Source organism: Syngnathoides biaculeatus, chromosome 22, assembly GCF_019802595.1.
Source record: "Syngnathoides biaculeatus isolate LvHL_M chromosome 22, ASM1980259v1, whole genome shotgun sequence".
Classification (NCBI taxonomy): Eukaryota; Metazoa; Chordata; class Actinopteri; order Syngnathiformes; family Syngnathidae; genus Syngnathoides; species Syngnathoides biaculeatus.
This window is the reverse complement of record NC_084661.1, coordinates 15,989,612-16,014,821: the sequence shown is the minus strand read 5'-3', so window position 1 is coordinate 16,014,821 and position 25,210 is coordinate 15,989,612. Positions and strand designations below refer to the sequence as shown.

Here is a 25,210-nt window from a genome sequence, read left to right as displayed (position 1 = left end):
GTTCAAAATTAAGAAATCGATTTTGCGCCGCAGGGTTCCGCAGGTCAAAGTTGACGGACCCTTCGCCGATACCCTTATCAACAGGATCGAGGACCTCGGGGAGATGTGCGTGCCTGCGTGGGAGATCATGCAGACAGCAGATTTGTTTGCGTTATTCCCAACTTGTGTTTGTAGCAAGCAGAGGAAGCCGACGCGGGCTGAGTAAGAGGACGCTCGTGGTCACGCTTGTGAGTCATTTACTGGTAGAAGCGCTTGAGTGGTGGCTAACGACCGCTGATAAGTCAGTGATGAAAACGCCATGTGCTCTTTGGTCACACCTCTTTTAAAATTAATGTTCCTCTTAACGGCAATTTGATACATTTCAGGCAAATTCGAGCACAGTGAGAACCTTTTGATGAAGGACTTTTTGTTGGTTTTTTTTTTTTGCACAATGGAAGGTCCATCATCGGGATTGGATGAGATCAGTGTGTAAGAAGTCAAGTTGACCTCCATCAGAAACACCTTGAGGATGGAGTACAACGTACAAGCTCAATTCTGTTTGTACCGAGAAATTGTTTTGATTTATTACACCGTAACGCCGGCATTAATGAATCCATATCGCGAGCGTCTCTCCAACGTGTGCCCACTCATCAGTGAGCGGCTTTTCAATGAAGCTCCTCAGGCCGGAGATGGCCGTGCTGTTGATTGCTGTGTTTCTGCGGCTCGTGTCGGTGCGTCCTTACACCGTACGGTCCGCAAAGGCCACACTTGGACGTTCTGCAGTCCAATTATGCTCATGTCGGGACCAAATCAATCTAAAAGGGCTGACGACAAGCTTTTTTTTTTTTCTGCCTCTGGGACTCCCATGTGGTGGTGTTCAAGAATCAAATTTTAAACCCCGTTTGATTCCGTATCGGATGACTGATTTATGACCCTGGGTACTTTTTTTATTTAGCAAGTGTGTCAAAATAGCGTATTCGCTCATCGCAATTCATGAGCGTTACCTTATGCTTCATGCTTATTAATGCCCCCCCTGCCACCCCCCGTCCCTGCAGGAATGCTTTAATTTCATCCTCGGTGTCATCCTATGCAAGACACTTGGGGGAAATATGCGCACCGAAAAAAATGATTTTGTGTCACTCTGTCAGTCAAATTTTTATGGGAGTGTTTCTCAAACTGAGGTCACAGAGCTGGAGCTCGGGATTGTCAAAATAATTGGCAATAAATGATGTTGTCATGTAAAATACACATGGGGGACGGTCGTCAATCCTGACAAATATACTAACGCATTTACCCCTCCCTGCCTTAGTTTGCTTCATCCTACTCCCTCTTTAAAAATGTCTGTGTGAATTATGTGATTACTTTTTTATGTTTTTATAAAATACAATTTGAAAGTGCTGTTTTCCATCCATCTATTAACTACCGCTTTTCCGGGTCGGGTCGCGGGGGAAGTAGCTTCCGCAGGGATACCCAGACTTCCCTTTCCCCAGCCGCCACGTCCAGCTCTTCCGGAGGGATCCCGAGGCGTTCCCAAGCCAGCCGAGAGACCTGTCTCCCCAGCGTGTCCTGGGTCGTCCTCGGGGTCTCTTTCCGGTGGGACGTTCCCAGAACACCTCACCAGGGAGGCGTCCGAATCAGATGCCCCGGCCCTCTCATCTGCCTCCTCTCAATGCGGAGGAGTGGCGGCTCGACACTGAGCCCCTCCCGGATGACCGAGTGCCGTTTTTATTGTTTAAAAAAAAAAAAAAATCTGGAACGGTTTAACGGAATTTCCATTGATTTTCATTGATTTTTCGGTTTTGAGTGGCAAACACGATCACGGAACGCATTAAAGACCCATCTCAAGGCACCACTCTATATGTTAATTGTTTCTAAAATTATGGAGGGCTCCTGGGCGGAAAAAAAAATTCTCCCCTTTGAGGTTTTGCAAACCTGGGTTTTAATCTCAAAACCACTATTTGGGGCATTGTGTGTTTTTCTAAGTAGTGATAAAGAAACTGCAGGTGTAATGCGGGTGAAAGAAAATATTGCAACCTTGCCAAATTGAACCCTGTGAAAATGCTGCAGGGAGCGAGAGCGCTATAGAAAGAGCGAGACAGTTAGAAGCAAACAGCGGCAACACGGGCGACTTTATTAGTCTTTGTCTGCAGGAGCTCGCGATCCTGAGCTCGGGCGATTCCCAGCCGCCGTTGACAAATGCGTACGGTATGATCGCGACGTATGTCTCACCTTCGGATGGTCTCGGTCGAAGCCCAGCCGAGAAGGTGCCCGGGCACCTTCTGAAAGTATCGTGTGTGTGTGCGCTAGGGCTGGGTATCACCTCCACATGTCGTGTGGTTATTTTATTCAGGTTATTTATACGTCTGGCGTGAGCACTGTGAATACTATTTTGACACATTTATGTCAGGCAGAAAGAATGAGGCTCTTACACGCTGTCCCCTTTCATCATTCTCTGACGCTAATTTGCATTGAGCTGCATTTGAACGCCGCCGGTGGCTGTTTGCGCGGCGTTTAAGCGACGGGAAACGGAGCTGGATGGTTGGCATCAAAGAAAATTCCTCGGGTCTCCCCCTTTCGGGAGAGGAGGCGGAGGGGGCGAGGAGCTCGCGAGCGTCACTTTGCGTTTGACGAGGGTGCCGCACAGAGCGATGTTCTTGTGGGGAGTGGCTGAGTTATTGCTGTCAAGGAGCATTCGGATGTCCCACAAATGCGCTTTCTTTAGAAGTCAAATAGCAAAACGCTTCAGTATTTGTCACAACTGCTCCTCCCCACACTCAAAAGTTTTGTAATAGCCAATAGATTCCATAAGATGCAAGGAAAGCTCTTTTTTTTATGTTAGACAAGGCTATGGCTTGGTTAAAGGTAGATTTGGCCCTCAGTATAACATCCTTGCTTGGTCCGGAAATGACATCAGATGGCACTAAAGCAATACTTGGTACCGTAATTCCAGGGCTACAGAGCGCACCTGGTTACAAGCGTCGCCGAGTACGTTTGTAAAGGAAATACCATTTGGTACATACATGCGCCGCAGCTGTGTAAAAGACATGAGTGCCCACGTTGAAACAGGAAGGACGGAAAGAAGGAAGGAAGGAATGGAGGAACGAATGAACTTCGGAAGGGATCGAGGAACTCTGGAAGGTAGGAACTCCAGATGGAAGGAATGCACAAAGGAATGAAGGAACAAACGAACTCCGGAAGGAAGGAAGGAACCAATGAACGAAGCAAGGGAGGAATGCCGTAAGGAAGGAATGAGCGAAGTAAGGAACGAACGAATGAACAAACTCCGGAAGGTAGGAACTCGGGATAAAAGGAATGCACAAAGGAACGAAGGAACAAATGAACGAACTCCGGAAGGAAGGAAGGAAGGAACGAAGGAAGGAAGGAAGGAACAAACTCCGGAACTCCGGAAGGAAGGGAGGAAGGGAGGAACAAATGGAAGAACGAACGAACTTTGGAAGGAATGGAGGAATTCTGGAAGGTAGGAACTCCGGATGGCAGGAATGCACGAACGAAGGAATGAAGGAACAAACGAATGAACTCTGGAAGGAAGGAAGAAAGGAAGGAACCTAAGGAAGGACCCGCCATCACGTATTCCCACTCAATTGTCGCCGCTGAAATGTCGTCGTCTCCACTCGCCCACGGCCAGAAAGAAGCACACAAACACATGCGGCAATTCTTTTTCAGTCTGTGAAATGTTTTGCCACACGCTCGTTCTCCGGCCGCCCGCTCGCGCCAGACTGCGACTTTTTTTACAAACTCGACAGGAGACGCGAGCGAAGGAGGTTAATGCGGGTTGCTTGTTCGGGGTCTTTAGCTTTCGTGTCCTTTGTCCGGCTGCAGTCTGGCTCGCTGACACTTTACAGCGCTGCGGCTATTGATGCGTTCACGGTCAAAAGTTGCCTTTTCGCCGCCGCACGTCTTTATGTATTGTACAAAAACATAGAGCAAACGTGAAGGATCAAAACTGGGTTTAAAAAGATTTTAAAATGTCGTATTTGGATTAGTTGTGGCCTAATTGTTGTGGCCGAGTCGAGAACTGGAGTCAGTTTGCGTGGGAGCATCATGACGTGAGTTGTGGCCTACAGCAGCTCCTCGGGAGTGTTTTTATTTATCCATTCAAAAATGGATTGATTTTTTTTTGGGGGGGGGGCAGCAATGCTGTAAACAAGTCCCGTGACATCACAGGGACAGGGGCATATACTTTATGGCTCGAGTTCCCTCCCCAGGTGTATTAATGCCAAGCGTCCTTAATTCACGCCTTTCAGTGTGCCCCCCAAAAATTCATCCGGTGTGTCAAATCTGCCCCGTCCCCCACCGGGTCTTGAGTTCGTTCCCCCGTGCGGCCACACCCCCAACTGCGCGTCAACGCGGCCCTCACGCCATTCATCTGTATTCCTTGTATCATGCGTTTCCCTCCCCTCCTTTGTGTCTTTCATTTTCACTTCTAAAACGCCGATATTTCGAGAAAGGGAGTGCGGCGGGTGACGGAGGGAGGACACGCTGGCAACTGGTAACCATGGCAACTCGCGCAGCTTGTCAAAAGTGTCGCCATCGCCGCTGTTGGTTATCTCCGTGAGTCGCCCCCCCCCCCCATCCCCCGCCATCCTCGTCTCGTCTCGCATGCGTCACCTGCCAGGCCTGCTTGTTAATTTGTCTCCGTGTATCTCATCTGACTAATTGAGTGTCCTAATTGGCTGTAAGGAGCGATCCGCCGCCTCCGATCCTCACGAGGAGGTTCAATGCGTGCGCGGCGTTCTTCCTGTGTAAGGTCACACCAGGACCACCTAGAGGGGAACGGCAAACTGTACAAAGAGGCCCAATTGCAAAAAAATCAATCAAATGACATAAAGTCACGAGTTGGGGCCATTCACAAGTCAAATTGTACAATAACACTTTACGTCCTCGGGCAAAATGTACTCGTTTCCCTTTTCAAACGGGCTTTGGCGCCTTCTTGTGGCATCTCGGGGCTTTACAGGAAGCAAATACAGACGGTTTGAAAACCGATTTGTTCGAAAACCGAATCAACCGCCACACGAGTCTTGTTATTTCCAGGGTTTTTTCGGGGGTTCGTTCAAATTGACAATAACAAAACGCGTCGTGGGTGGGTCAGCAGGTCTGGCCGCGGAAGTTCTGTTATTTCCGGGTTTTTCGGCGGGGTGGGAATTCGCAAAGAGCGCATCGTGGGTCAGCTGGTCTGGCCGTGCGCATTCTGTTACTTCCGGGTTTTGTTGGGGTGATTGAGTACCGATTTTCGTTTGAAAACAGAAGCAAAAATATCTCCAAATTTTCATTTGAAAACGGATTTGTTCAAAAACCGGATAAACCGCCACGCAAGTTATTTTATTTCTGTTTATTTTTTGGCCGGGGTTCGTTCGAATTGGCAATAACCAAGCGCGTCGTGGGTGGGTCAGCTGTTGTTATTTCCGTTTTTTTGTTAGGTCGTTCAAGTACCGATTTTCGTTCGAAAACGGGAGGAAAAAAATCTCGAAATTTTCGTCCGAAAACCGATTTGTTCGAGAACCAAATCAACCGCCGCCTGAGTTATGTTATTTCAGTTTTTTTTTTTCCGGGGTGTTCCTTCAAATTAACAATAACAAAGCGCGTCAAAGATGGGTGAGTGGGTCAGGCCGCACGCGTTCTGTTATTTCCGGGTTTTGTTTGGGGGCGTTCAAGTACCGATTTTCGTTCGAAAACGGAGGCAAAAAGATCTCAAAATTTTCGTTGGAGAGCGGGGACGTTCAGTGTCAGTTTTTAACATAAAATAATGACGAGCGGGGGAGTTTCCTTATCTTTTGCGCTTGCCCGTCTTAAATGTGGTCGGATGTATGCGGCGCTGACAGTCGTCGCATTCCTTCCCCGCGTCGCGGTGCAGAGAAGAGGAAGAAAAAGGACTCGCGGCCGGACAAACGGACAGCGGCGAAGGTTCTCGGTGTCTTTTTTTCACGTCTGCCTCCTCTCGGACTCCCGGGCTGTCCTTCCTCTCGTCCTCGTCATCGTGTGCGTGTTCGTGCACTCGGGAGCTGCAGAAATATGCTGACATTTTAGCACCCTTTAAGTTGCAAGCAAACAGCCTTTTGCTGACACATCCCGCAAGCTTTGGAACAACATTGGCCACGAGCACACATTAAGTATTTATCACTGTATTTGGAACATTTGTTTTTTTTTTTTTTGTTTTTTTCAAACAAAAATGCTATTTTAGCCAATGGGGAGCTAAAAAAAAATGTCACGTCATTATCCAAGCCGGTTATCCTTACAAGGGTTGCGGGAAAGCTGCAGCCTATCCCCAGCTAGCTTCGGGCGAAAGGCGGACGACGCCCTGAACTGGTCGCTCAGTCGATCGCGGGGCAAGATATCGACACCGTCGCTGAGTGGGAATCGATCCCACGCTTCCGGCACCAAAGGCGGGCGCGTGTGTCGCTACGCCATCAGTGACTAGTGCTAGAAATTATCATTCATTAAATCAGTGAAGTATTGTGTAAAATCATACAATGATCGGTGTCTTCACATAGATCCTTCCATCCATCCGTTTTCTTAGCCGCTTATCCTCACAAGGGAGTGAAAATGTAATTTCTGGAAAAGACAAAAAGATAAAATGGGGGGGAGACATGTATATACTGCTGTTCATAAGTAATCAAGTAAATTAGAAATATAGGCAAGATGTTGTCTGTTGTTAAAAAATGTTTTACCATGCAAAATTCTGAAGTGTTTACAGATCATTAATTACATTTTTAATACCAAAATATAACATCCATCCATCCATTTTCTTAGCCGCTTATCCTCACAAGGAGCGCTGGAGCCTATCCCGGCTATCATTGGGCAGGAGGCGGGGTACACCCCGAACTGGTCGCCAGCCAATCGCAGGGCACATAGAGACAAACAGACGCACTCGCAATCGCACCTGGGGGCAATTTAGAGTCCAACTCCACAGAGGCGGGTCCGGGATTGAACCCAACGCCTTCCAGCCGCCCCTAAAATATAACGTTTCCTTGTAAATCAGAAAGTTTAAAACTACAAACGTGTGTAAGTAACTTTTTTTGTTTTTTAATAATATGCGGTCCAATAACACAAAAATATGGTTGTCGATAAGGAGCTGAAACTAGCTTGTTCAGGGGTTAGAATCTGGGCTGTTCTCTTGTTGGTATTTTCTCTTTGTTTTTTTTTTGGGGGGGGGGGCGCATTCTTTTTTGTGCCTCGTGGGTGCCCGAAACATCGCCAAGCGTTGACGAAGTCGCCCGGGGGGGGGGGCAACCATGTTCTAACAAACGTGCGTAGACTCCACACTTGAAGGGATGATGTCCTCGTACTCGGTTTTCATTCCTCGGTTTGTTGTTTAGTATTTTCCGTTTCGGGCGGCTTTTTTTTTTTTCCCCCCGATTACAGCCAATCTCCGCGGAGTGTCGAGAGGGAGATGGCGGGCGTACGGATGTTGTCCTCCTTGTGCGGCCAATCTTCACAGAAACATGCGCGCGCCACGTCGGGAGTAACTAAATCAATGCCCCGGAGAGGACTGCGTGCGTGTATCCCGCGTCTGCGTGTCGTCTGCTTCTGAGTCGCTTTAGTCGCGTGTTTAATGTCCTGAATACAAATCAATTTATTAACCGGAACCAGCTGCATGAAAGCAGCCCCCCGCCCCCCTCCCCACCCTCGTTTGGACTTCCTGCCACAGCCGAAACGCTTTTGGAGAAAATAGGAGTACGACGATAAAGACGGCGTATTTGAACAGAAAAAAATGACTAATTGGTTACCAGGCAACGCCTCTCGAGTTTTACCGAACGCTTGGAGAGAAGCCAATGCGCAAATATGATGTTAAAATACTACAAGTACAAGATATGCACCGTGGTGCCTTCAGGTACGCGTTTAACTTGTTCGGAACTCAAAACCCCAGCATTTCAAATCCGCTCAGTTGATTACAAAAAATTCCCTCGATTACCTCACTCCGAAAAACAAAACCCCGTATTTGCTAGATACACGTTTCACGATAAGGCGCAAGGTAACTGAGTCACGTGAGCACTTTGTGACGGAACTCAAGCTCAAACGGCGATGAGGTGGTCAGAGACCGCTACCGACTCGCCGAGTTTGCGCGAAAAGTTACCCGGCCAGACGCGGGAGCTCACGCTCGAAAAAAAAAACGATCGGCAAAGCCCGCTGCCACGTGTTAGCAAAAGTGCAGCTGAAGGCTATGGCTAGCGACAGCCACGAGGTTATCCACCGCAAACCTGGAAAGCCAAATTTCGCTGCGGGTGCGAGTAGGCATATTGACTGCCCTAAGACCTCCGTAAAGATATGTAACAAGGGTGGTGGATACCACAATAAATTAGCTGAAAGTGTCGGACCCCTTTTTCCGTCCCTTCTTGCAGCCGTAAGTACCACGACGAAAATATTCACAAAAACATCACTAAAAAAAGTTGTATTGTAGTTTTGCCATCCAGTATGGCGTCGGAAAACAAAAGTCATGTGACTCGTGACTTCACGTGCAAAGCATCTGTTCAATAGACATTGTGCAGCTCGTCTGGTGTCTGTCCCTTGGACACCGAGTGGCACGACAACGTAGAGCTAAGGATGTACATGGAGCTGGTCAATACATAACTCACTAAGTTGTAGAAATGTGTGCCATTCTTCCCAGAGGATCAAGAATATGTGCCTTTGAGGCTTGCTATGTTGTCTGTGTACATGTGTTGCTCCACAGTTTGTGTTCAACTATCTGTAACTTGAAGGTTTTTAGCAGTGTTATTTGATAGCACCTATGCTCGTCGTTTTGTATTGTTTGTTAGCATTAAGGCCTTACGGTTTTCCGGTTCCATGAAGAAAATCTGCACATTTGCAAATGCAAAATATTTAAAATACTATTTTGTACGGCTGATTCAGAAATGCCGCTTTTCTCCGCATCAGAGAGCAGCAAATCAGCAACTTGAAACGCTCCAGTCCGAGCGTGCCTCGGCCTGCGCCGGCGATGGCGGCGAAAGGCGGCGCACCTCCGCTGACTTCACGCTGACGCAACGGCTGAAAGGCCCACTTTTGCTTTGCGACGGCAAGCCTTAATGAGACTCCGTCACTTCTATGTGGAGGTTGCAAAACGCGCACACCCGCTTGTCCTCGGCCCGATTCTCACCTACTCGGGCACATCGCGAAAGGGGTCACAAGTGAACGCGTCGCTCGAGTCTTGGGAAGGAAGTGAAGTTTAATCTGTGTTCTTTTTTTTTTTTTTTCCCATGCGCACACGCTATTTTCGGTTCAATTTTTACTTTGCAACAATTATCGACTTATGACCCATCAATATTTTTAATTAATATTCATAATCTGACATTTAAGAAAAGGTTACCAATCACTGATTCAGAGACAAGGGTAAGGGAAATTTTCTTTTTTTTTTTTTTAACTTGTTTTTGGGGGGGGGGGGCAGTTTAAAACATCCATCAATTAAACAGCGTGACGTGTAATATTACCTAAGACGTGAAAAACATGCTCAATGATGATTTTGATACGCTTTCTCCGTTTTGTGATTTTTTTATTTTTTTTTTATTTTTAAGCGTAACGCTATTTTAGACAAGCGCATTTATGGCACTCTGCCCACTTCAATCAATTACTCGGGAGGGGATGGGGGGGCACACAGGCATCAGGAGTAATAACCCACCGAGTGACTCAGCGGTGATTACACAAAGCACAAAACTCAACTAACAGAAAGCCGCAAATGAGACGGGAAGGACAGACGTTCAAACGGGACGTCCACGCAGAATAGATTCTCGCCCGGCTATCGGATCGGGACTTTGTCGGGACGGATAGTGGAGATCGACTGACTGGAGAGCAAAATGCGATGGAGAGATATGTCTAGGAATTACTGCACGTGTTGTCGCATGCGTGTGGCCGTAAGGGGCGTGGCCTGGTGAGCGACGACAGGATTTGGCAAGTCATATTTCAGTGTGAGTTACTTGGTGTGAGTGGTGGGCTACAGCAGGTCCTTGCGAGCGCTTCCGTTTTATGTCTTTGCGTTTGTCCCGTTGAAGTGTGTCGCCTGCCCCCCTCGCGACGGCGTTACAGTACATAAATTGCAACATTTTTATCGTTACACGCTAATCAAGCGATGCTTTTTCCTATTTTTATTCTCAATTGAAGACCAATTTTTATGTTGGTCTCTATAATAATGTCTGCGTGTTTTTTTTTTTTTGTTTGTTTGTTTGTTTGTTTTTGCCCAGCTGGATCCAGACAACACCGGTTTCATCGCAGTGGAGAACTTCACTAGCCTAGTGGAGCACCATGAGTTGCAGCTGGACCCGTCCAAACTGGACATGCTGTTAGCGTTGGTCCAGAGCAATGAGGACGGCCAAGTGTGTTACCAGGAGCTCATCGAGCTGGTGAGTGCGCTTGAGATTTTTTACATTTTTTTTCATCTATCTATCTATCTATCTATCTATCTATCTATCTATCTATCTATCTATCTATCTATCTATCTATCTATCTATCTATCTATCTATCTATCTATCTATCTATCTATCTATCTATCTATCTATCTATCTATCTATCTATCTATCTATCTATCTTTTTTTATTATTATTTATTTTTTTTACAATTCCAAGCTATTTTCTTTTATTTAAAAACTCATACCCCAAAACATTTTTTTTTTTTTTGTTTTTTTTTAGGTCTGGAACAGATTGATGGAATTTTAATTCATTTCAAAGGGGAAATGTACCTCGGTTCTCGAACGGAAATGTTGAGATTTTTTTTTTTTTGCTTCTGTTTTCGAACGAACCCCCGAAAAAAAGATCCGGAAATAACATAACTCGCGCGGCGGTTGATTCGGTTTTCGAACAAATCGGTTTTCGAACCGCCTTCTAGAACGGGTTGCGGTCGAGAACCGAGGCTCTACCGGACTGTGAAGTGGTCACGATATGATATTGCAGTCGCGTGGACTTTTTACATTGAGCTATTTTTTGTGTTGTGGGAATGTGCTTAACGCTATCCATATCGATAACTCACTTTCCCCCGATATGCCCACTGTATCTCATCGAGCCGCGTGTGGAAATGCTTTCCGCGACGACGACTTGACATTGCGGGCGACGTGAGAGGTCGCAAATGCCGCGTGACATTTTCGAGCAGGTGATCGGCAAACAACCGACGCGGTGTGCGCGTGTGTCGCCCGGCGTTTGGCTTTCCCTTCCTGTCTTCAGAGCCCGTCGGCCTTCTCTGCCTCCATCAGTCACTTTTCCCGACACTTTTACAAGTGGCGCTCCCTAATTGGCGACAAATCAGGCTCTTTTATGAGAGCCGCGCTCCTTTATTGATGGGTCATTTAGACAAGGGCTTTGTAGATCGTTTAAAGTCGCGCGAGCGTCCGATGTGTGATGATATACCGTACGTGGGGTTATCCATCCAGCCATTTCCTCAGCCGCTTATCCTCACGAGGGTCGCGGGAATGCTGGATCCTATCCCAGCTGTCCGCGGGCAGGAGGCGGGCTACACCCTGAACTGGTTGCCAGCTAATTGCAGGGCACATAGAGACAAATCACACCTTTTAGGGTGTCCAATGAATGTTGCACGTTTTTGGGATGTGGGAGGAAACCGGACTGCCCGGAGGAAACCCACGCAGGCACGGGGAGATCATGCAAACTCCACGAGGCAGGGCCGGGATCGAACCCGGGTCCTCATAACTGTGAGGCCAACTGAGCCACACCCTGCCTTCATGAGATTATGTGCCGTAATTTCCGCCCTATAAACAGGGACTTTTTTCACACGCTTTAAACCTCGCGGTTTATGCGGCGATGGGGATAATTTGTGCATTTTTTTTTTTCTAGCAGCCGCAAGGGGGCGCTCGAGCGGAAAAGATAAGAGTGAGACCCGTGGAATATATGTACCGAGGAAGTGACTTTTACCAATCCAGCCCTGTTAGCGCTGCGCTAGCATATTACTGCCGTGTTTCAGTGATTTTTACTGGTATGTTTGTTTTTTTTTTTTTTTAACCGTCCCAGTTAGCGCTAGCGTTAAATTATCTGTGTACCGACTTTTTCGTAAATATCTCGGGTTTCAATGTGGGCACTTGCGACTTTAACACAGCTGCGGCATATGTATGTACCAAAGGGTATTTCCTTTACAAATGTACTGATGCTCCGGGAATTACGGTATACAGTATTTATTTATTTTTTTTTAATTTTCAAACTGTGTACAGGAATGTGTTCTGCTCAGTGGTGGTTTTAGCTCAAATGGCAAGCTGGGGGATCTCATTTGTCCCCCCACATGCTCAATAAAATCTCCCTTCAATGGCACCGCATACTACACATTAATAATCTTGTAATAAACGTGTATAATCTTTGTTACAAGCTTTTCCGCTTGTCGAAAGCATTTTGTAGTATTTGTAACTCAAAATATAAAAAAAATGAAAAAAGACACGAGCGGCGTCCGCGCGCCAACTCGCGTTCACAGCCAGTCTTTCGTCCCGAATTATGTAACACTTGTTTCCAAAAGTTGCGCTTCCATATTTTCTCTCCCTTCAGGAGGTCCAATCAGAGAAGCACTTAAATAATAAGCGCTCGCATGTCGCGCTTTCAACCCAGCGACGCTTCTGTCGCGTTCCCGGAAGCATTTTTGACAGAATGAAGCAGCAGTTATTTCGTCCCCGGATATATTTTTGTCATTTTTTTTTTTGGGGGGGGGGGGGGATGTGCAGTGCACCGGGGGAACGTTGCGCACCCCCACCCCACTCCAAATCCATTCTCCGGCTTTCTTGATGGCAATCATCATTTGGCCAGCAGCTAAAAATAATGCACGTTTGTGCTCCGTAATGATTAAACCATGAAAGGCGACTGTGACCACGAGTTTGGGGGTGGGGGGGTGGGGGGGTGGGGGTCGGCTGCGGGCTCTCATTTTGAAAGGATTTGGGCAAGAAAGCATGTGGAGTATCTGGGTCAGGACTGGAATAAACCCTGCATGAGACTGCGCTTGCTAGGTTTGAACTTTTGGGGTGACTTCCCCACCCCCCCCCCCCAAAAAAAAAAAAATTAAAAAGTAAAAAAAATTAACTTTGTAAATCTGTGTCTGTGAGGAAGTGGGCTGAGTTAAAAAAAAATAAATAAAAATAATGTGAGCCCCTTCATTTTTCATTTTCATTTTTCTTTTTTTTGGGCTCCGCGGAGGAAAAAGGTAAGCCTTTTTAAAAACATATTCCGGTGTTATGGCTATTACTAATTAGTATTGAGCCGGGAGGTATTGACCGTGCGCTGCGGCTAATTAATCCATCAAGGACAATCGACTATAGCTTGGAGCGGCGCGTGCAATAGACAACATGCGGCTACCGTGATGGGGTGGGGGGGGGGGATTATGGGGGGGGGGCTCCCAACTGTTGAACGCACACACGCACACGCTCGCACACCTGCTGGTCGGCATTCAGCTGTCCCTCAAGGCTGTTGCTATCTTTGTGCTCCGAGCCTCTGCATCGGTTCCAAGTGGACTTTCCGAGATTATCCCCGTTTTCAAAAGATGATTCATTTTTTTCCCCGCCGTTTATTTATCTCCGAGACCACGTATAGGAAAATGTTCAAACCAGTAATAGAGCCGCTCTGAATCATCAGATTATAGCTTTTGTCGTTAAAAAAAAAAAATTCCATCTGCCGTCCCTGTGGTAGGTAAGCGAGAAAATTAAGACGGTAGAAAAGTTAAAGAGGCCGTAAAAAAACGGATACTGTAAAATCGCAGTTCCGCGTTGGTGCCGCCGATATTCCACGATTGTGCGTTTTTATGAGCAGGGTCCAAATGTATTATGCGGTGTTTAAAATAAACTTGCAAGAAAGTTGTCTGCTTGACAGAATTTGCCAAGTAGTTGTCGTTTATACATTAAAATTGGGTTTTCCGTTATGACTGTGAAACAACACAAATATTGAATCGTATCATCGTATCGACATCATCAATTTATGATCTAGTTTTGGAGTCAGAAATCATGGGTCATGTGTTTTTCAGGTATTCATTTTTGGTAACACAAAAACGCTTGGAATATCTCAACTTTTATCATTTATGATGCATGACAATTTAAACTTTTTGTCAAAATTTTTACAAGGAATAACTGACATGAAGGCGGCACGGTGGATCAGCTGGTAAAGCGTTGACCTCACAGTTCTCAGGCTCGATTCAGTGTGGAGTTTGCACGTGCCTGCGTGGGTTTTCTCCGGGTGGGCACTCCGGTTTCCTCCCACATCCCAAAAAATTAATTGGACACTCCTAAATTGCCCCTAGGTGTGATTGTGAGTGCGGCTGTTGTCTGTCTCCATGTGCCCTGCGACTGGCTGGCGACCAGTTCAGGGTGTAACCCCGCCTCCTGCCCGTTGACGGCTGGGATAGGCTCCGGCGCTCCCCACGACCCTCGTGAGGATAAGAATAAAAATGGATGGATCATTGAAATTGACTCTCTAGGTCATGTGGCGGGGCGGATCTGGCCCCCGGGCCTTGAGTTTGACACCTGTGGTGTCCTGTATTTGCTTCTGTTTTTCCTTCCTTGTCTTTCCCTTTTTGTCTTCATTATTTGTTCCTTCCTTTAAAATCTTGGGCCTCAGCGTGTTAAGCTCACAAGCATTTTATGGCTGTCGGGTGTATTGATCCGGATATTGTGCCGGATCGTAGATCACGTAAAGTTGGGCTGGCTTTGACGTCCCGCCGGCGTCAAGGTTGAACATACTCTCCGCCGCGCGTGATGAAAAGACGACAGCGCATTGTCGCGCTCAACGTCGGAGGCGGCTTGCTCGTTCGCTCACGGTTGCTTTGTGCCGGATTTTATCACGGCACTCGAAGTCCGTTTTGGAGATACCGGGAGTTGCTCCGTCGGCAGTTTTTCCTCCGGGGAGCACTATTGTTTTAGCTGAAATGGTCGGAACTTTCAGGCGAAAATGACGGCTTTCTTTCTTCAAACTTCTTCTCTCTGGTGGCATTTTCTTGTTTCAATTAATTTTTTTTCTAGCTTTATACTGTGATTAATGGCACAGTGAGCAAACAAAACAGCGGCTCTCGCCAGGCAGCGTTTTCTTTTATGAGCGTTTCTGGCCCGAGTTGAGATCTCGAAAATATTTGGAGGGATTTCCAAACTTTGCACTTTGGGGCTACAAACTGAAAAACGGAAAGAAGAGCAGGAGTGAGTGCACTTCACCTTTTGTGTATAAAACGTGTTGAAACCAGCAAATATACATATTTCAAGAGGGGAAAAGTCTAAATGTTAGCCCAGTGTTATTGTTGACTAAGCATAAATGCATTATTATAGGTGTAATGTTTAAAAAAGGTATGATGTAACATTCACTTTAATTGAGAAGAAAAAATAAAAATGGTGTTATAACATATTTATGATTTATAATTAGGCTGGGTTAAAGATATATATAGTTCATTCGTTCATCCATCTTCCGTACTTCCGCTTATTCTCACAAGGGTCACGGGCATGCTGGAGCCTGTTCCCCAGCTATCGAGTACACACTGAACCGGTCGCCACCCGATCGTAGAGATATGCTATCCTATATGTATGATCATTTTTGTTCCATGAATTGTAACATTTTTTTTTTCCCCCCCTTTTCGACCACAGATGAGCAGCAAGCGCTCCAGCAGTTTCCGACGGGCCATCGCCAACGGTCGCCGCACGCTGCAGCGGGAGATCCTGCTGGACGAGACGGGCCTGGGCCTCTACAAGCGATTCGTCCGCTACGTGGCCTACGAGATCCTGCCCTGCGAGACCGACCGGCGCTGGTACTTCCACCAAAACCGCCTGTGCCCGCCGCCCGTCTTCATCGCCGTCATCACCATTGTCCAGGTGAGAAGAAAGGCAAAACATCAAACTATTGTCTCAAAGTTTCCTGGTTTCCGTTCCTCCATGTCGGTGCTGTCCCAGGTTTATTCAGCCTACCTCAAGATTTCCATCAATCAAAACGTCAACTACAGTTGAATTTACCCTCCTCTACATACATCTTTTAATTTTTTTTTTACATTGTCTTCATCCCAAGTACCGTAATTCCCAGCCTACAGAGCGCTAGCGTTAAACTCTTTCTGTGTACCGAGGCTTATAACCAGGTGCGCTAACGCTAGCACCGCACTAACGCTATAGCGCCGTGCTAACGCCAGCGCCGCACCACTGCATGAACCGCAGGGTTGAAAGCATGTGGAAAAAAGTTGCGGTTGTGGGCCGGAAATTACGGGAGCTTGGAAAAAGTAACGCCACGCGGTCGCGTCCAAACCGGGACCGCCACCGGCAGAGAGTACAGATACCGGTTTTCAAATACATAAAGGGTCTGTAAAATAAATACGCAAATAAAGTAACGATACTTACGGGTGGGGAAATGTCGTAAAGTTTACTTCCCTCCTCGGTGATCGTTCGGTTTGCTTAGTGAGGCGTTTGAGACCCACTGAAGAGATTTTCTGGCTTTGACGGTGTGATTTTCCACTGGCTGCATATGCAGTCCTTTGAACCCCTTTCACAGTCACGAGCTGAAAGCTTCACTCATATATATATATATATATATATATATATATATATATATATATATATATATAATTTTTTTTTTTCTTCTTCTCCTCCCCCAGACTTATTTAAACCAGGTCATCAAGCACCCGGGCTACTGCGGAGCCTTTCATTGACCTGTTATGTTCACGTGGTTGCAAAAACTGCAGAAATAAGACTTTTTACTCTCGTGATGGTCGTCACTGTGAGCGTAGGAAGCCCCGGCGCGCTAATAAATGTCTGTGCTAACACTGCAATAACAGTTTGCACCGTCAATCCGTCATTTGTCAATTGACGGAAGTAAATGAGAGACACTTTTAAAGGTCCGCTGTCATGAAATGCATGATTTTTAGTATGTTATTAATGAATTAATGGACCCATCCGTTTTTTTTCCCCACAAAACATGATTTTGTCGTATATGGCTTTTTGTATCTCCCGCCGTGAAAATCCTCTCAAGGGATTTGTTTTCGAGAAGAAGCAGGAAGTGACGTACAGGTCAGGAGCGCGTCTGTTTATACCAGTTTTACCTGCTGGAAGGTAGCTCGTTCTTCCTTCGTGTTAGCCAAAATGCCGGCTCGTCGTATTACTTGATATTGCTCGAACACTCGTGAGGATGGATTCGCTCTTTGTCGTGAGAAATGGATTGCACAGGTGCAAAGGACGAGAGCTTCGTGGGTTCCGGCCGGGCTGGCTCATACATTATTGTCAGTTCGAAGCGATCCGCATATCATCTAAATATGGCTCAAAACGATTGGGTAATATTGTCCCGGTCACTTCACTCGGTTGTGAGATGTTCTCTTCTTGGAAAAGAGCTTCTGTGTCAGAAGGGGGCGTGTTAGTCTCCCAAAGTGGGTGGCAGAGGGCGTTTCTAATGGCGAATGTCGCGGTGCGCAATGATCCCAACATATTTCGTCGACTGGACCTGCGCAAGGTCGCTCAAGTGACTTGCCAATGGCAACACAAAGCAGAAAAATCAACCTGCTTGTCACCAAAAAAATCTTCTATTGCTTGCAGATTATCGTGTTCATGTGCTACGGCATCATGCTCAACAAGTGGGTGCTGCAGACCTACCAGCCGGACTTCATGAAGAGCCCGCTGGTGTACCACCCGGGCCACCGCGCCCAAGTGTGGCGCTTCTTCAGCTACATGTTCATGCACGTCGGGTACGTACGGGTCCGAGCTCGGCGCCGGGCGAGTCGGCAGAGGAGCTCATGCTGTGGCCGTCGTGCGTTCCCCCGCCCCCACTTAGCTTGGAGCAGCTGGGCTTCAACGCGTTGCTGCAGCTGATGATCGGAGTCCCGCTGGAGATGGTCCACGGCGTCTTACGGATAAGTCTGCTGTACATGGCGGGAGTGCTGGCGGGTGAGTATCCCAAAATATGACAGGGTGGTGTGTCAAAATTTTCAGAACATAGTTTTTCACTTTACTGGGCCGTTGAAAGCTTCGAAGGCTACGCTTTGACTTTCCGGAGAGGCCTACGAGTATTGTCAATACAAATCAGTTTAAGACTAACTGTGGTCCAGTATTTAGTCTTGGAGGGCTCGTTCCCCCCGTTGGGTCTTTTTGGATTTTTGCCAGTCGGCAGTACATCCGCGCCGACCGACTTTGCTTTTGTCCTCCCAAAACGCCCGGAGTTGACTTTTCAAGAGCTCCGTTCATGAATCAAGTTAAAGGTCTCCCGAATGCATTTCAGCGTTTCACCTGCGATGAGAGCGTCCGGCTAGCTTTAGCGTAAACTCGCCGTCCGGCGGGTCGCAAATTGGATGCGCGCAGATGTTTGCCGTTCCCGCGCGGAGGTCGCGGTGCCGCAGCGAAGGGAGGGAACCTCATTAACTTTCATCCTCCGGCGGCGCCGCTTTGGAGATTTGTGGACTTTTTATGTCGCCGCTGATCACTGGATGGCGTTTTCGCGACGCGCATCTCCCCGCTAACGCGCATTTGCACAAGTCATCAAGCCCGCTGCGCAAATGGCTCCCACTTCTCATTTCCAGCAGGAACAATTTGAGACCGGTGGAAAAAATCCCGCGCTCAGCATCATTTGATTACTGTTGCAAAGCGGAAGTCTTAATTCATGCCGGGTAATACTTAAATCTGATATTTTGGCTCTTCTGTCTACGTGACTGAATGTCCAAACGCTTTATTTCTCCTTTCCCTCATCTTGTCTCGGTTGCGTGTAAAATTGAGTTAGCGCCACACAAATCTTCCGCCGCTCGGTTGGAAAACAACACACGCGCGCACACATCGTCTTTTAAGACTCGTGAATTATCGCGGCTTTGATTGATTTCGGCAGCGATGACAGCGCGGGAAGACGCCGACGAGGGAACGGTAAAAAGCAATGCAGGGTTCCTCTCTGGGGAATTAGCCCCAGCGCGCTTTGAGTTGCCGTTCGCAAACTCTCGAGATGACGCGACGTCGAGCCGCATTCATCTGAACGGCTCGGCTCGATCGGCAGACACGAGAAATGCGAGTTGAATCGGGGCCGTTCCAGGTTGGAACGGGAATGGGACGACTTTGACGCGTTCGCCGTTGTCACCGTTTTTCCAGACAAACGAGACGGAACGGGAAGGTTGCGGCGCGTGTCGCCGCCGAGATGAAACGGGCTGTGATCAATCGGTCGGGGTGGGGAAATTCTCAGCTTGAGTTTCGGAGGTGGCGCCTGTAGCTTAATGGGTAAAAAGTTAGCGTGTGCTGAGATTTGAACAGAAGATTCCTTCCTTTTGATTTTTGTGAAATGTTGCCAAAAATAGCAAAATGTCTCGGGGTTTGCTTGAAAAGTGCATACAAAAAGTCTACACACCCCTGTTCAAACGGGAGGATTTTGTGATACAAAAGAAGGAGCATTATTTGACAGTAGATGCTTTTCCTCTTGTATTACCTTGTCTTGCTCATGTTTACATAAAGAAACATGGCGCAAGTGTATCTGCGGCTGAACACGCCGCAAGAACCTCCCCCGCGCCGCAGGCCTCCTTTCAAAACGTACCTCATGGAAAAAAAAAAGCCCAAATTACATCCTCCCAAAAATAAAGTCTGCCGCCGCACATTTTGTCCTCGGGTGCGCGCGTGGCGGAAACGGGAACATTTTTGTAATTATTTTTTTGTGACGGCGCCGCGCAGACCTCGGTCCTCGTCCTTGATCATTCCCGCATCCGCGCGGTAATCCTTCACGGCTCTGCCACGCCGCCGCGAGATGAAGGGCCTCCTCGGGAATAAGGAGAAAGGAATGTCGCTGTTCGACATCTGCGCGTCGCCGGGCGAAGGCGCGGGGATTGCCATCTTTCTTTTCCGTCCCTCCGCCGCCTCCATTCATCTCCGGCCTACATCGCATCATCCCTCTCCTCCGAGATACCGAGGCAGATATAAATCAATTTGTGCTCGCAGTAGCGCGGGATTTGTGGCGCTCTGCGGTCAACACCAAGGTCAACTCTGTGAGCTTTCGACTGACCGGAAGAAAAGTTTGAACGATAGACGGGAGGATTGAACTGGCTCTTTTATTCCATGAACTGGAGATACAGACGTCTTAATCAGGCGATGGGCAAATTTTGGAGAGTTTAACGAGGACAAGATGTGGAAATGGGCTTTCTAATGCTCCCGGCTAAACGACAAAGATGACCTCCCGTCTTTCACCTTACCCTGACTTTGTCCTGACTCGACGTTTGGAAGCCTTCTTGTCGTCGCTACTCGTGTCGGTCACTCCGTTTACATTCCTTTTATATCCGTACAGCCGGCGGACGTTTCTTTGCGCACGATAGAGTAAAAAGTAAAGAGAAGAAGAAGAAGAGTAAATGGGATTACGTCGAGGGAGACGGGAAATACGAGGCCCGTTGCTTGGGCGACGGCGAGTGTCATTTCGTCTTCACGTGCGACAGACAAACCCGGATTTACGTTCCGGACTTTTAGCATCGAGTCTGAAAGACAGCGAACAGTTTCCCTCCATGTCCTTCCAGATCATGCAGCCACTTGCATTGTGTGCAGTATTGATAAAGCGCAATACTGGCAAGGTCACACCAGCCCCCCAACACCCCACCCCCACCCCGCTAACTGCAAGGGAGGCTGGGTGACCTTGCACTATAATTATGATTATTCCTAATGCCTCCCGCCCCCACGCTTCGGTCACTCCTTATCCACGTCCTACATCTAGTCACTGATAACGCCACCAAACAGAGTGATGATATTTTATTGTGGGGCAGGCATGATAATCCACTCAATTTATGGATTTAAACATTTGGTCAGTCTGTTTGTAAAATAGCTTATCGATTAAAGATGTATCGAAAGCGTGTGGATAAACACCATTAATTTAATATGAGCCAAGTTGAAGCCACAGCCGCAGATATTTAAAACATTATTGTAGACTATTCAAAAAACAGGAAGAAAAACGTAATGGGTTAAAGTTGAAAAGTTACTAATATATTTTGTAAGAAAAGCAAGTATAGTGGCACACGTTGAACAGTTAAGTTTAAAGTTTTTTTTGGCAGCAAAATGTCACTTCACACCACCAAATGAAAATGTCCCCAAAATTAAATATATATATATTGAAAAATTGATAAGAGTATACTGACGCTCTAATTACATTATGTAGGCAAACATAAATCATAAATTTGTGGCTTTGAGTGTCCATAGAGAATAAAGGTTCTATGATGGTTTGCTTACTTTGGTGGTTTTGTTTCCAGATTGCACGTTGCTGACCTTTAAGGGGGGGGGGGGACCCGAAAAAAAAAAAAAAAAAAAAACATTTGATGTGACAATTTCAATGAGGTCAGACGCGGTGCTCGAGCGCGGAAAAGCAGCGGCGACGTGATTCATCAATGTTGAATAGCGCAAGGAGCACACGAGACTCGCTGGCCTATTTCGGTGGGAGACTGCGATTGCGCACGTGGGCCAACTCGGCGAGAGTCGCTTACATGTCGTGTTTACAGTAGCATGTGATGTGAGTGAAGCGGGATTTCGCTCCTCTCCCCCAGGCCTCTTGTTGCCACTGAAGCAAGGGGAGAGCTTGCTCTTCTTCTCTTGTCCTCCGATGATCAGATCTTTCTTTTTTGTGTCCCTTTTTCCCCGCGCCGGCGTGCTGTTTAGTTTCTTTGAAGAGCTGCGTGTGTATCAAAACGATGGAATTTGCGGTCTGTGGTTTGCAGGGGGTGTAGAGCTGCGCTGTATCACACTGTGAAGTGTTTGTATGCTGAGCATATTATTGATAATGCGTATCATACATAGTGTAATAAATAGCATCACGGTCCCAACTCCTGAAACCAAAAATATTAGAACACAACTGGTGGAGCAACATGTAGACAGACACTGTAACAAAGTGTACTGTAACACAGTGGTGTAATAGACCAAAAGAGACTCGCTCACACTTGAGTGAGTTCGAGAGGTTCACAGGTTTGACGGGTGGGGGCAACGCTTGGCTCTCCCCAGGCGCCGTGGCCACCCACGCTCCCCCCCCCCCCATCCCCTTGCAGGTTATCTCTCTCTCTCTCTCTCCCACCGGTTCCGTCGGGCTCGCCGTCCTCTCATTGGCGCTCGCCTCGAAATAAATCCGATCAGGCATTTCCCGGAGCTTTATTAGTCGTCCGAGGCGTCCCGACGGCCGCGGGAATGCTGACTCAGGTGCGGCCGCCGAACGTCTCCGCGATCAATTGCTCTCCTGCAAATAGAACATCAAGTAATTCTGCGTACTGCATCGGAGCGGAGACGCTCCGCTGGCATTCTTATGCAAAATGATGCAATCCATAACAATGGCAGCCGGACAAAAAATTGAGTGTTGGTGTTAAGAGTGCAGTAGTGATTGCGAAGTACTTTCATGGTGTATTTAGCTGGAGGCACCATCACGTCGAGCATTCTCTGATGGCACTATTTGTCGTGAGCAAGTCTTGGCCACTGCCAAGAGGGGATTGGCCAGGCCGCTGCTGTGGGCGGTGATACCTGTCACCGCTCGCAGCTGTTTCACATTGGGACCGTAATTAGACGAGCGTTTAAGTTGGAGATTTTGTCGCTGGCATTTGCCAGTTCGTTGCTTTGCGTTAGTGAGTATGCTTCACCGCGTCCCAAGTTATTCCGATACTTAGATTCATAGACATCGAACACTGTTTCTCGTTTTTTTTTTTGGGGGGGGGGGATCTTGGTTTCTTGGACTGTGTAATTTTGCATTTCTTTAGTTAAGAATAAAACCCACTGGACATTAGGCCTTTGTCTCGGAGTCCTTCATTTGGGTCCGCCTCCGCACCGCCGGAATGTGACACTATTGGTAAACAAACCCTTCAGTTATTTGACCAAGTTATAGCGATTAACAAATACCAAAGGGCTTGAATGATGATTTTAGTCATTTTAAATTGTAAAAAAAAAAATGACACGGTGGAAATTGAATCATACCTAACATGATCAATGAAGGCTCATTTGTTGCTCCCGTGAATGGCGTAGATGCAGTATGCTCTTTGATGCTTATAGTGCGCTGACCTTAGCTAGCAGGTGAGGCGCTACATCTTTCCGCTAGCTGTGCTATTCGACTAATTGGGATGTTTTTTTGAAAGGAAAATGGACACCACTTTTCCCATCTTTTTCAATTCAAATCACGCACTTCCTGCCATTCAGAAGTTATTGTACAAACTTGTGAAAAAGGTCTATTGTGCCATTAAGCATAATTTTCTCATTAAGAAAGCGCATTTCGTTCCTTCAGGGTGTGAGTGTTAATTCAAACGTGACGTAAACAACTGGCTACCCGTACAATAGCCGCATATGTTGCTCAGCTTGTTTCATTCCACTGCAGCCGTGTTGTAGTTTGCGCAAGAGTGACGGCGACGCCTCGGGCTCTGTCAGAATCTGGCCTCAGATCGGCGTAACGCCTCGTGTCTGCGATCCATCCCAGACGAAGCGCAGCATACGAAGTCGAGGGGGGGCGGGGGGTGCAGCCGAGGGGCCGGGCAGAGTCAACGTTTCGCCGTGTTTAGTTTGACAGAACGGCTCGGCGCCGAGGATCAGACTGAAATACTTTAGTAGTGTCGTTGACCCCTGCTCGGCACCGAGTGACGCGTTTTACCGCCGTCGAGCGGATGCTGCCGCGTGACCCCGAACCATCCGTCGACGACGGCGGCACTAAATAATCCGCGCGCGAGATGTGGCGCGTCAGCTCCGCGGCGGAATTAATAGGACACCTCCCGGCTCTGCTCCCGCACGAGTGTGAGACGCCTAAATCTTAAATCCTCGCTAAGCGAGAGACGCCACATGACGGATCCGCTTAATATTCATACATAATATTTGGAAGGCCTCACCGAGGCGCAGCAACTTTTTTTCGTTTCTCTAATATTTGTTTCATGGAATTGTATTCATTCACAGTACAGCCTTGGTTCTTGAACGTCCCCATTTTCGAAGGAATCAGTTTTCGAACGAAAATTTCAAGATTTTTTGGCTTCTGTTTTCAAACGAAAATCGGTACTCGAACGCCCCCAACCAAACCAGGAAATAACAATGAGTCAGCCAGACCAGCTGACCCACGACGCGCTTTGTTATTGTCAATTCGAACGAACTCCGGAAAAAAAAACAAAACGAAAATACCATAACTCGCACGGCGGTTGATTCGGTTTTCGAACCGCTTTCTAGGACGGATCGTGGTCGTGAACCAAGGCTCTACTGTACTCCCAAAAATCTCGATTCTGGTTCCTGTATGTAGATGTGAAAATGTGTTTTCTTCTCCAATCAGATTTCAGCATCTTTGTGTTGCCAGGTCAACCGAATCTGCGTTAAAAAAAAAAGTCACTTGCGCTGGCCCAACTAGCGCGCGCTAATTTTTCTGTTCAAATGTAGGAACTTCCGTCTTTAAATGCAAATTAGCTTGAAAAATTGAAAGGGACTAAATGTCAGGCACTTCCTCGTCTTCCTTTTGACCAGTCGCACGTACGGCGCGGCATGTCCCGCTGTCAAATTGTGATTCTGTCCGACCGGTGAAGATGGGCCCTCTCGTGCGGTTTGTAGCGTCAGCCTTCACATCTGCGCCCATAAATCTTTGCAAAAGCAGCACCCACAGGTGCGGCGGCGGCGAGGAGAGATGAATGACTCCGTAGCGCTGCTCTGATTACCATCCGTCTTTCCAGCATCATCCCGCCTCGGGTCCGCCTAAAGTCTCCTTTTGAGACAATGTTTACTCTTTTGTGCCCACACGCCGAAATGGTGCGCCTTTCAGATTTGACATCTCGGCCTCCAACTGTAATTAAAAAGTGTGACTGCGACTGTCAGTGACTTGTTTTGTTTTATCAGCCCTCTTTTGCGCTTCCCTTATCAGCTCATTTGCATAATTAACAGTTGGCTGACGCCGGCATCTTGACATTGTGATTTTTTTTTTTTTTTTTCCTTCCTCCCTCCTGCTCGGAATTCCGACCTGCTCCGAGATGTCACTTTGTGCAGGGCTACGGCAGCGGAAAACGTACGATCCAACCACGCTCCGGTTTTGCCAGATTTGTGTAGCAATAGCGTCCCACTCTTGTCTACTACAGTGGTGGCTCGAAATACGACGTTTGGATTATTTTTGTTGCTTTGACTTGTGAGTCAAAGGGTTAGCAGCAGTCTGGTAGATGTTAACTGTTTTAAAAAAAAATGGCTTTCTGCTGTTTATCGCCTTCCCCAGCTGAAGTTTACTCACAAAAAAAAAAAAAAAATGACAATAGTGTTTTTAAAACAACTTTGCCTTAAAGTCCGCTAACTCGATGCTAGCGCATAACGAGAAACTCCATAGACGGGCTAGTGAAAATGATTGACGTTAGCATTTGAGCCTCGTGAGGACCAATTTTGAAATCTGATTTG

At 47.3% G+C, this 25,210-nt stretch overlaps 1 protein-coding gene across 4 annotated transcripts in view; it reads left to right on the top strand.

Annotated features, from left to right (window-relative positions):
• The window catches only part of rhbdl1 (rhomboid, veinlet-like 1 (Drosophila)), a 42,004-nt gene that overhangs the window by 11,965 nt on the left and 4,829 nt on the right, over nt 1-25,210 (top strand). For all 4 annotated transcript variants that reach the window (XM_061809831.1, XM_061809830.1, XM_061809833.1 and 1 more), the window contains 4 exons: nt 10,167-10,325; nt 15,518-15,742; nt 17,441-17,589; nt 17,676-17,788. In XM_061809831.1, the coding sequence (XP_061665815.1) occupies nt 10,167-10,325; nt 15,518-15,742; nt 17,441-17,589; nt 17,676-17,788 (646 nt within the window). The remainder of the gene's footprint in view (nt 1-10,166; nt 10,326-15,517; nt 15,743-17,440; nt 17,590-17,675; nt 17,789-25,210) is intronic.